We start from the raw sequence: 12,803 nt of genomic DNA, 5'->3' as shown, positions 1-12,803 counted from the left end.
TCTTGTGCTCCAGCATGGCTACGCATCACACTCATCACTCATGTTATCTCTGCCATACGCATCCCAGGACCATGGACAGCTACCAAAGCCATGTGTTTATTATTAGCTTTCTAAACCAAGCATCCAGATGGACAAACTAGTCATAGTGGCAAACAATTATACAGGCAAGTGTTTGTGTATGCTATGGAAGTCACTGTGTTCTCTCCATCTGCTGAAGTCCAGTTCTGCAGGACAGAGACAGGACACAGACTGCTTATCACTCTTTATTAAAACTCAACATCATATTTCAACTGTGTTTAGACATTTTTATCAGTATAGGTCATGTATTAAAAGTATGTTGGCAGCTAAAGGATTGAATACCCCATAACCCGGTACATCCAGCCCAGCCACCTCGCCCCCTTCATTTCCCCCTAGACACAGGGCATCCATTTAACAAAGTCATCCGAGTGGAATAAGTGCAGAGCAAGTGTTTGCATTAGCTTTCATTAGTGTCCCTGTGCAGCTCAGCTGGGACAGAATGCAATTAAGCCGTTACTGATTCAACCAAACATCACCATGTCTGATACAGCATACGGCAGGCTCGGACTGGTAATCTGTACAACCGGTGGGCCGGTGACCTCCGGGATTTTTTTTATTTTGTTTTAAAGTTATTTAGCCTATTTGCGGCCCGTCATGTAGGCCTAGGTCTAGTCTATAAATGCAGTTGCATCCATTTGGCTTGGGGGGTGACGGGTCAATCATTTTGCCCTTATCATGACAGGTTCAGTGTGTGTTACGATCGCGCCCCCTTGCCCCACCCCTCAAGTGGATTTGTCCAAGCAGCCGCTAGGTTTGTGGGGAAATATAGCCTACGACTCCATGCATGGTAGCCTAGGCTATATACTGTAATTGCCCTCCGCTGGCTGGTGTTCACATCATCGCAGTTTAACCGTAAACAGCAATCAGAGGTGTCTAGTTTTATTCCATAAATATATTTGTAGACGTTAGTTGCACGCACTACCAAGAGCTTCCATTTACTGCACCATGTAGGCTACTGTAGTGCGGTTTGTCTGTCAACATAAAAAAAAAACTACGGGTAACCTACAATTTTCGCACAACTTGGTGGAAAAGTGTAGCACAGGTTATAGAAAGCCTATTCATTTTTGGACTCAAAAGGAACTTCAAAGTATTTCCCTTAGCTTTTTAGCTCACAACGACATTGAAAGTGAAACTTGGAAAGTGGAAGTCTCTCCACCGAGTGTTACATTAGATGCACAATCAATTGCGAGTCGATGCAGGTAAAAAGTATCAACTGGTATGTTAGTAACGAAGGTAGCCTAATTTTGCAGAATGTGATATCAGTGGGCTTTGTGTGTGTGTGTGTGTGTGTGTGGGGGCATACGGTGAATGGCCCTGATAGAAGTGTGTATTGTGTAATGTATAATGCATTTTTGCCTGCGAGTCAGTCCCATGCCATGGCATCTATCAGTAATGCTTTTTATAAAGACATGTAAGTATGAAGTAACTTTCCCAGATATATTGGACCCTGTGTTTGTAAGTCAGGCTCTTTACTGAGCCATGGTGTAATCTTAATAGTATAGTCTTTATTGTTCTATAAGGATATTCTTTTTCACACACATCATTCCATTCCATGCAGGATATACACAGCCTCATGCATATCACATATAACATAACACACCCCATACCCCATAGTTTCCCTCCCTCCTCAACAAAATACAAGCAAAAAGGTGGACAGTGCAGACAACATAAAACAAAAGAATGATGATGGATGATTGTCACAGTTTGTTTAGTGCAGTGATAGCTGAGGGTACAAAACAGTCCAGGGCTCTGTATCTGTTTTCCAGTCCAGGGCTCTGTATCTGCGGCCAGATGGGAGTAGGGTGAAGAACCAGTTCAGGGGATGGTCAGGGCAGCTTACCATGGTGCATGCAAGGCGCGTGGTGGCTCTGTCATTTGCATCAGTGAGGCTGGGGGTGGGAAGCTGTATTATCTTGGATGCTATGTGTGAGATTTTAATGAGTTTGTTCTTGCTGGTGACATTGACTTGCTGGTGAAGAAACAGGGGGAGCAGTAGAGTAGAAGGGGTTGGATGATGCTTTTGTAGAGTAGCAGAAGGAGATGGGGGAGCAACATACAGTGATCTTAGTTTGCGTATGGCATACAGTCTCTGGTGTGCACGTTTCTGTGTGATGGTGACATGTTCATTGAAGTTAAGCTTATTGTCAATGGTGAGACCAAGATATTTGAAAGTGCTGACCTGTGCAACTGGTTGGCCATGGATGATGATGTGAGTGAGTCCAGGGGGTGATTTTGATGCATAAATGACCAGTTCTTTTGTCTTGTCAATGTTGAGTTGGAGGTAGTTATCAGAGCACCACAGTGCAAAATCTGAGATGAACTGGTGGTAAGCTGTGATGGAACTGTTGTCTGTAAGTAGTCCTACTATGGCTGTGTCATCTGCATATTTGTAGTAAGTGGTGTTGGGTAGTGAACTCTGGCAGTCATTTGTGTAAAGTGTAATACTTGTCAAAGGACAGCTCATTCATGTGCACCATATTAGCAAGTAGGAAGCTTTAATTATGATAGAAACAGGAATGACAAAAATTATATTGAAAATCTTACACATTTCATATTATGCAAAGTAATACACTCTGGCATTAGACGCAGTGTTGTGGTTATTTAATAATGTCCTGTATTATTGAAATGTACAGTTAACTTTGTAGGCCTTTCCATAGCAATGCCTCTAGCTGTATTCTTCTTTTCATGTAATAAACTAGAAGTAACCATTGTGTGCATAAGTGTGCGTGTGTGTGTGTGTGTTATTTAGCAATATTTCAATTGTGTAAGATGATGCTTTAAACATAAAAATGAGGATTTTAATTTGATTTTATTTGTTATTAGGCACACATGCTGCCTTAGTGTTCTGTGTGTGGAAGAAAAAGCAAAAGGAATATAGGAAAATGGAGACACATAATTGGATGTATTTTGCCTTGGGCTGCAGTTTTTAAGATGTATGTGTTACAGAGCATTAAATCGGAAAAGGGATGTCAAATTGAATGCACCAGGAATCAGAGGAGCTGTTGCATTTTTACCTGTTAAACATAAAAACAGTGTAAGAGAAGGGGGACTTGAATTGTTTCATTACCAACAGTCACCACAGGAGGCAGTCCTTGTTACATGCCTGAATTTAGAGCCGTTATCAATTGCTGCCTGATGGGTATCACTGGTTCTGGTTGAGTAGCTTGCCTGTTCCCTTGTCTTTTATTTCCTTTATTTTAGAGCATTTCCCTCTTTCCTTTCACTTCTTTTTTCACGAGAAGTAATAGACCTGGGAGGGAGCCTAACTTTGGGACAGATGAGTCCCGTCACAGTTGCAAGGCCCAGAGATCTAAATGATGTTTGAGAACAGCACTGGTGAGAAATGAGTCTGCCTCTGTTTGATCACAGTACATATATTTAGGAACATGCACACCCAGGGCCCATTTGTTTTTTGGGGTGGTGTGAAAGGGTACCAGACATCACAATAGATTAGTTTTAAGGACTTGGCTGGTTTTGTTGCTGTACCCTGATGCCTAACCTTGAACAGAGGAGAGACTATAGGATTTTTAACAGTTGCCACAGCTCTCTGTCTATAGGCGATGTACTCGTATAAGACTCAATCTGTGCTCCCAATTCAAAACATCTATGATCCTGTTGTTTTTTGGGGTTTTTTTTAACGGGTAATCATTTTGTTATGAACCACACAAGAGATACATCCAGTGCATAAATGTATGATTGAAAGTGTAAGATTAGCAAAACATTAACGCCATTTGGACCATTGCTAATTTGCATTGAAAATGTTACCTTACTGACAATTGGCTTACAATTTAACAGTACCCATAGTAATAAGTCATACAGCTATCCCAAAGCCACATGCAGATACACAACATTTCTTGTCTTCCCATTCACTGAAATGATCTCTCTCTGTAGCTAATACAAATGTGTCTACCAATACATGGCTATCTAGTTGTTCTTTATTCATTCTTTATCATTTTCTGTTGTTACTGCTGTACCCATAGAGGCACTGTTATACAAAAGACATTGTGTGTCAGTACATTCTTTGTATTTATCTGGATTTTTTGACACAGTGTGAGTTTTTCAGAGTAGTGAATGTTGTCACTGCTGGTAGCATAATTATTCCCCCCTCTCATTTTGTGGTTGTGAGACACTGCTGGGCTTTATTATTTGTTAGTACAGATACTGGCAGATTTAAATGTCATGTTTTGCACTACACTCATGGGAAGCCAAATTATAACTGAAGTTGCATGATTCAGTGACAGGAAATGTGATATCGTGTTGTCCTGTGTGCGTCTCTCTTTACAGACATATTCAGATAGGTCAGCAGAGGTGCATTGTTGACTGTGAAAACTGCATCTGTTTGTCTGATGAATTTCTCATATGAAACTATATTTGGCTAGAATGCATACTGCATTGTCAGGTGCAAGTCAGGTGTATAGACCTTGTGTGTAAATATATCAAGAAGTATGAAAAGGGACTGCATTGTAATGCAATATCAAAGTGTTACATTCAGATACATGTTGTCTGTTACCTGCTTTATCATTCAGAATCTAGTGCTTCTTCTTATTCACAGAGAAATGAACATGGGCCACCTGTAGGCCTACCTCATATCACAACCATACGACTTATCAGCATCACCATAGCAACTAGATAAGCTTATTGCTAATGCCCTGGTTCACCTTGGAGAGAGATTTGGTAGCATTGGCAGAACTATGAATTCTGATAAACACAGCAAGCATAGCAAGCAAACTACTTGACTACACTACTTTCAGCAGACTACAATTGTCAGTTGCTGGTTAAAGGGAATCCATTTTTCTTCCCTCTTGAGGGCACTGTATGTTCCACAATGAGTGTAGTCCCACCTGTTCAGATCAATCTGTTCTCTCCTGTACTCAGCCACGGGCACCAGTGGCAGGCAGACTGGCATCTGATTGTTAATCATTTTCGAGGTCCGTGCCTGGCCTCTTTTTGATGTCCACTCCATTCTGGCTCAGCTCGGCTAAATGGAATCAATTAAACACGTGCTGGTAGATTGCTGTCGCTTCTCAGGGATCTATCTGCCTTTGATGTAGAAACAAAAATAAATTAATTCAATTTAAATGGAAAAACTCAATTAAAAAGGTGCCAATGCAGGGTTGTGTGCAGATCCAAAGCTGATGTCTGCCACCCCTTTCACTCTCATTGTGTCATGTGTATGGGATAATTAGTACACATGGCCACATGTCACTGGTTTTGAGTTTTTACTTGATGAAATTGAGTGTGCTTCAGTTATAGCAATATAGAATAGCTACCCTGTGTCTTGATGTCCAAAGTGAGAATGCATCCTGCTGAGACACAGTTTATTCCCAAGAAGCAATGGTTTAGCACTGGCCAGGCATATCAAAGGATGACCATCAAGAGACTGAGCATTCATCTGACTAAATCAGTGATTTTCCTCTGATGTCTTTAGGGAGAATTGATTTGTTGTCTTGCTAATTGGGCTACACCGAGTTTGAAAAGCCGTAGGATAAAACTGCAATGATGACTTACAATTAAGCTGAGCAGTGGCGGGTGAGCCCCATGTTGGTTGGCTTTTTAATCTAATAAAACAGAATATTACACCTTTGGGAATGTATTATGAAGTCATTCTGTCAACCAGTGGACGCTCAGAAAGGTATCAACAAACACCAGGCTTATTGTTGTGTTTTAAATGTATTTTGAGACCTCTTGGTGGTATTGAGTTGAATAATTGTACCGGAACTATTTTTTAAATCTCTCCAGTGAGATTATTTCCTGCTCAAGAAAGGATTCCCCTCAAGTGTACTGTTACCAGCAGGCCATTGCAAATGAGGCTTCAACCTCTGTTAATTATGTCATTAGACTCTATTTGTTTTGTCAAGGGAGGTCAGACCAATTGTGAGTACTTTGCTACAAACAACTATTAAATGCTGGTTACCTCTGGAGGACATACAAAATATCATCACTGTTAATGAACTGTTTAAACTGCTGGTCAGTAACCAGGCATTCAAAGTCAGAGATACAATCTGTGGAGATTTCTGTATTGTTCATGTTTCCTTTGTGATTGTTTCCCTTAAACAAGGCCTGTTTGGAAGAAGAGTGGTAACCAGTTGTGAAATAGCAATGTGCAATAACAAATGTTTGGAAATGTAAAGCATATATACATTAAATAATGTTAGAAATTATGCAGCTTGAACTGCTTTGCCAGTTTGTGTTTTACTGTTGTTGGTTATACATTTAGCTTTGACTTGTATTTACACTGCAGCATTTTCAATTATTAATCCTTTGTAAAGGTTCAAGCTTTAAGTTTATGTTTTTGGAGACGATTTTACGCAGAGTGGTTTTCTTTCCTCCTCATGGGAGTGTGAGATGTTTTTCCGCATATTCAGTCTGTTCCTCTTTTTATGTCTTTCAGGTTTTTTGAGCACAGGAGACCAAGCTGCAAAGGGAAATTATGGCCTTTTGGATCTAATCCAAGCCCTACGCTGGACCAGTGAAAACATTGCTTTTTTTGGGGGTGACCCTTTGCGCATTACTGTATTTGGATCAGGGGCTGGCGCTTCATGCGTCAACCTCCTGACTCTATCCCATTATTCTGAAGGTAACCGTTGGAGCAATTCAACCAAAGGTATAATGCAGAGGCTGCAACTTTTCACAAATTTGGGTGTTTGCATGCCAGTTTTGTTACAGATTGATGCCTGGTGCACAGAAATAAGCTTTCTTAAATGCCAGGGACAGACAGTGCATAATGTGTTTTTGTGTGTTTTTGACCTGCTTGCATGCATAATTAGCTGTTTTGCATTTTACCCAACCCATTCAGTTTAAATTTATTTAAAACCTTCAAATATTTTTGCATAGGATATATCAGACTCACACATTCAATGCCCTGTGGGATGTTTTCCTGTGTCCTTTTATCAAATTTAATTTATTTTATTGAAATCTGTTTATGTCGAACATTTTGTTAAAAGTTAAAGGAGTTTTGGAAATACAGTATATAGCAATTTGTCAAATTTAGAATGCAATTAAATCAGCATGAAATTGATATTTGTGCAGAGCTGAGTGTAGATGATACTATCAAACCCCAAATACTCCAACCCCAAAGCAAAGAATCTAATTTGTTATTAGGTTGTCTTGATCCAAAATGTCAATACAGAATGAACAGCTGGGCCAGCCTGGAACAGACAGAAATGAGTTAAACAAATACTGATTTTATAGGCTATGCAATTAATTTACTGTATACATAAATGTTGTTTCCAGTGGACATAATGCTTACCTAGAGGGACGTTATATACCATGTAGAGTAGAATTAAATGTATTAAACAACATGGCAAGAAATACATTTCTATTGGTCATTTACAGTAGGCTATCTTCTGTGATTAGACCTGAAGTTTGCATATGCAAGAACTCTGCTAAGGCTGCATGTTGTGGTGTCTAACATGTTTAATATGAAATCAAATTAGTTAGCTATTTTTTTAGTTTGATTTTATTTGAATTTTTCAAGTTATAGTCAAAGGATCTTGCAGTCACAAACGGAAGCAGATTTCAGCGGCTTCAATGCCTAACATCCTACAGGTTGTCATAGCAACATGGATTAGTTCACCTTAGCCCTCTCTTCATCTCCACATCGTCTGCATGTCTTTGCATGGTGTCTGCTTAACCTCAGTGGAATATTGCATCTGTTTTTGTCATACCAAGGGCACTTGAATGAGTGATTATCTATTGATCTAATGCCCCCTGACACGCTGAAGGAGTTGTATGTAAAACTGTTTGATAGTAACACTAACTGGACTTCCATAACCCATGTTCTTACAGTGTAAAAAGGATGTGCTAAAACAAGACTGCAATATGAGCACCAAGGTCTTAGTTTAAGGCAAACATTTGATGTAGCTTTAAAAACGAAAAATGGTCTTAATCCTACAGGTAATTTCCTTCTGGAACTAAATTGTTTGTCTCATCTCTTTAAAAGTATTGTACATGATTGACTGCCGTCTAAGGTAGGCTATTTTGATCCGTAAATGGAAGCAGAGAACTGTTTTCAACAATTCGCAGAGCTGCACAACAAAGAGAACAAACCAGAGGGACCTTCCCTAAATTGCTAATGATATTTTCGGTGCTCAGAAAGACACATTACCTGAGGGAGTTGTTCATTTTTGACGGAGAAAAACATAAGATATTCCCTTCTCATTCCGTCTCTAATTCGATCCACACCAGATGTATTCATTGTGATTAAAAATGGCATAAACTCTTCCATTTAAATAGCCCTTTTTTTCTCTGCAGGACTTTTTCAGAGAGCTATAGCACAGAGCGGTTCAGCCTTGTCCAGCTGGGCGGTCAGCTTCCAGCCTGCTAAATATGCCCGTATGCTGGCCAAGAAGGTGGGCTGCAACCTGAAGGACACTGTGGACTTGGTAGAGTGCTTGCAGAGGAAGCACTATAAAGAGCTAGTGGACCAAGACATTCAGCCTGCTCGCTACCACATAGCATTTGGACCTGTTATCGATGGGGATGTCATTCCAGATGATCCACAGATTCTTATGGAGCAGGGTGAGTTCCTCAACTATGACATCATGCTGGGGGTCAACCAAGGTGAAGGTCTGAAGTTTGTGGAGCTCATCGTGGACAACGAGAATGGCGTGCAGGCAAACGACTTTGACTATGCCGTTTCCAGTTTCGTTGATGACCTCTATGGTTATCCGGAGGGCAAGGACATCCTGCGAGAGACAATTAAGTTCATGTACACAGACTGGGCAGACAGACACAACCCGGAAACGCGGAGAAAGACATTACTTGCGTTGTTCACTGACCACCAGTGGGTGGCCCCAGCTGTGGCCACGGCGGATCTCCACTCAAGTTTCGGGTCTCCCACTTACTTCTACGCCTTCTACCATCACTGCCAGACAGAGCAGGTGCCGCCCTGGGCAGACGCAGCCCATGGCGATGAAATCCCATATGTGTTCGGCCTGCCCATGATTGGACCAACTGAGCTCTTCCCATGCAACTTCTCAAAGAATGATGTTATGCTGAGCGCTGTGGTAATGACGTATTGGACAAACTTTGCTAAAACTGGGTGAGTGTGTTATTTGTTTTAGCCATCACTTTTTGTAGACATCAGGCTATGAATGGATTATGTACCTGACCTGTTGCCAGGAAACTGCTCTGAAATGTAATTTGAGCAAATTAAAAGAATTACTGCATGTAGTATCACAGCATAAAAACAGATTCATGTTTGTATCACTTGTTGCTGGCTATGACATAAGTGGAAGGCTAATTATCTAAAGGCTCCAAATTCGGCTCAGTCCTGTCAGGCGTGTAATGTCCTACACTTATAATAACTGGTACCACTCAAAGAAATCACTGATGTGTCTCTGGATGCTTAAGCCTGTCGAAACAATTCCCTGGAAATTGCTACTGCCTTCATCTGACTTTGGGGTAGTTTGTGTGTATTTGCCAATTTCCTGCCAATCCGTTTAACATTAAAGGTTGTGCAGTAAGAGCGATTTCAGGACCAAAAAAGGCCCAAACATAAATGATCACATTCATCTAATCCTAACGATCCACTAGCTGTAGGCCGTCTCTGTAGGCAGCCTAGGCTCCGAGATCTGTACACAAAAACGATTACTACCAACAAGGGTTGGCACTCAAAGGCAAAATAAAGTGTTTCAACCAATAACCGACGAGATGCGCATTTAGGAGAGTTTCAATTGCACGGGTGGGAGGGGGAGGGAGTAGCGAGCTAGCTCTCTGTTTTGTTTGAACATCAACAGAAGTGACGTATCCCTGCTATCGCTGATACAACCTTTACGATTTTTCACACCTTAAAGAAGCATTATGGAGTTTTGCGCTAAAGCCAGCTACCCATCTAAAAAACATACAAGCTTGCAAACATACATACAATCACCCACACAGTCCAGTTGGTACTGATGAAAGCTTTCTAACATGTTAACGGATGTCTTTTTCCAACATTGTTGGTGATGTCATGCTGGCAATGCTTTAATTGTACCATTATGCTTAGTAAGGTGTTAAAAGTAGACACACTCAAAGCTTTTTTAACTTTCACCTGAGCAAATGAGCTGGTGATGAGAGGAGTACCTCTAAAATGTCTGATGGGATTTATAATGATTTGAAACCATGACAGAAAATCAATTTGTATAAGGTTCAAACATGACATCTCTTCACTCAGAGACAAGTTAATTAAGCAGTGTGAGTTGTCAGCAGCCTGTAATATTCACTGGAAGAATATTAAAGAGTTTTACCGTTTTGCCTCAAGGCATGTGTTCTTGCCACTAATTATATTATTTTCTGGAAATGATGGATGGAGGACAATTGCTTCTTTCTACTGTAATATGTGCCCACTGGGGCCATCCAACACTGTAATGACATGCATACACAAATGTCAATTACAAGTTCATACAGAGAACATGGGAGCTTTATGTTCTCAATGTGATGGTGAGGGTCATTTAGAATACGCTCAGCTGTTCTGTGCTACTATAACAGCAATCAATCAACAATTAAGCTTTTTTTCTATATGAGCGTATGCCGTGTCTTGCTGCTGTTTGCTCATACAGGACATTGTGTTTACTTTCTAGAGACCCCAACCAGCCCGTTCCCCAAGACACCAAGTTCATCCACACCAAACCCAATCGCTTTGAGGAGGTGGCCTGGTCACGGTACAACCAGAAGGACCAGCTCTACCTTCACATCGGCCTGAAGCCCCGGGTCAAGGAGCACTACCGTGCCAATAAGGTCAACCTGTGGCTGGAGCTGGTTCCTCACCTACACAGCCTGAACGAGGTCACACAGATTATCTCCACGACCACCAAGGTCCCACCGCCAGAGGTCACTCCGCGAACACCAAAGAAGATCCCTGTCAACACCAAGAGGCCGAACCCCACGCCGTTCCCCACCGAGAGCCAGGACAGCCAGCCCTTCCAGGTGGACCAGCGCGACTACTCCACGGAGCTGAGCGTGACGATCGCGGTGGGCGCGTCGCTGCTCTTCCTCAACATCCTGGCCTTCGCCGCGCTCTACTACAAGAAGGACAAGCGGCGGCACGACGTGCACCGACGCTGCAGCCCGCAGCGCAACACGGCCAATGACCTGGCGCACACGCAGGAGGAGGAGATCATGTCGCTGCAGATGAAGCACACAGACTTGGATCACGAGTGTGACGCCATGCATCCGCACGAGGTGGTTCTGAGAACTGCCTGCCCGCCCGACTACACGCTAGCCATGCGACGGTCGCCAGACGACATACCACTCATGACGCCAAACACCATCACCATGATCCCCAACACCATGCCAGGGCTCACTTCCCTCCACTCCTTCAACACCTTCTCAAGCGGACAGAACAACACGCTGCCTCACCCCCATCCACACTCACACTCCACGACCAGGGTATAGCCTGTGGGACCCTGCAAGCTAAACACACACAGACACATGTACACACACACTAACACACACACATACACACACACACAAATACACACACAAATACAGGAGCCAACACACTGAGTGAAGAAAGCAAGCTGTGGAATATTTCCACTCCTGTGAATATGACTCATAGGAATTATAGGGATTTTTCTGGGACAGATAGTACCATTTTATATTAAAAGGAAAGAAACTTTAAAGAGAAACGTGGAAGAATATTTCAGTTAAAAAATGGAAAACAAATAAAGATATTCATAATTTTTTTTTTAAAGTACTCAGCATTGTGACTATGCCAGACTCCTTTTCTGGCAAGAGATGTTACCCTCGGATTACAATTGAGCAATCCAAGGAGGTGGAGGACAAAAGGAAGTGTGGGAGGCCCTTTGTAAATGAAAGAAAATATTGTTTTCCTGAGGCATCGCACTCTAGATTACACTCTCAAGAGAAGAGAGGAGATGCTGCTTACCCAATTCAGGCATGTGTAACCCTGCAGGAAACAGACGAGGCATTGTAAGATATGGAATAAGGACCATAAAGGTGGGAAAAGGGAAAGAGCTCTTCAGGAATATGCACAATGGAGACATTCATGGCAATGTCTTGGATACCTTTCATCAATTTATTTTTGGGGAACAGATTTATTGTATAGAACCTATTTACATATCTAGATATGTACACAAAGCACCAATGCTGTTTAAGCCCTCCTAGGGCAGCGATATTCTAAATCTGCCAGCGGAACTTACTGGGGGGAGTCATATTCTTTCTGGCAGATGCAGCTTCATCACACAAGTGCTGTCTATACCAAGAACTGGCAGACAAAAGGGAACCTGGATATTTTTAGCACGATGCGCATGACAATTTATCTGCTTGGTGGCTGTTCTGCTGATTAAGTCATAATTAAAAAAAATAATTTCCATCCCCATTGGATTTGTTTTGAAGAAATACTGTTCTGATTGGCTCACAAACCCACAGAATTCTGACACAGGAAATAAACTTGGGTCAGGATTGTTTAGGGGTGGGGACTGGGGGGGGGGGGGGACTGGCTAAATAGAGTGCATACACCATAGCTTGAGTGAACATGGTTATAAGGACTAGTTTTGTACAATGTGTGTTGGTAAAACTTTTTAATAGTGGTGAATCACTTGCTGTTTGAGCTCCCAAAGGTTGGGATTTTCATTGTACTCTTTTCGTTCCACACATAGTTCTTTAAAAACATATCATTATTTTATTTTTCATCTCTTGCTAATAGTCAAAGACCACTTTACATTAGATAAGTAATTACCTGCACTTTTTTGTTTCTGGCGTTTTTTTTTTTATTTTATTCT

General features: G+C 41.7%; 1 protein-coding gene across 4 annotated transcripts in view; it reads left to right on the top strand.

Moving 5' to 3' along the window:
• nlgn1 (neuroligin 1) overlaps positions 1-12,458 on the top strand; it is a 209,201-nt gene extending 196,743 nt beyond the window's left edge. For all 4 annotated transcript variants that reach the window (XM_048253152.1, XM_048253154.1, XM_048253153.1 and 1 more), the window contains 3 exons: positions 6,470-6,682; positions 8,332-9,121; positions 10,641-12,458. In XM_048253152.1, coding sequence (XP_048109109.1) covers positions 6,470-6,682; positions 8,332-9,121; positions 10,641-11,454 — 1,817 coding nt within the window. In that variant the 3' untranslated portion in view covers positions 11,455-12,458. The remainder of the gene's footprint in view (positions 1-6,469; positions 6,683-8,331; positions 9,122-10,640) is intronic.
• Positions 12,459-12,803: the final 345 nt, after the last annotated feature.

The sequence above is a fragment of the Alosa alosa genome, chromosome 9 (genome assembly GCF_017589495.1).
Source record: "Alosa alosa isolate M-15738 ecotype Scorff River chromosome 9, AALO_Geno_1.1, whole genome shotgun sequence".
NCBI lineage: Eukaryota > Metazoa > Chordata > Actinopteri > Clupeiformes > Clupeidae > Alosa > Alosa alosa.
This window is presented reverse-complemented; position numbering and strand designations above follow the sequence as displayed.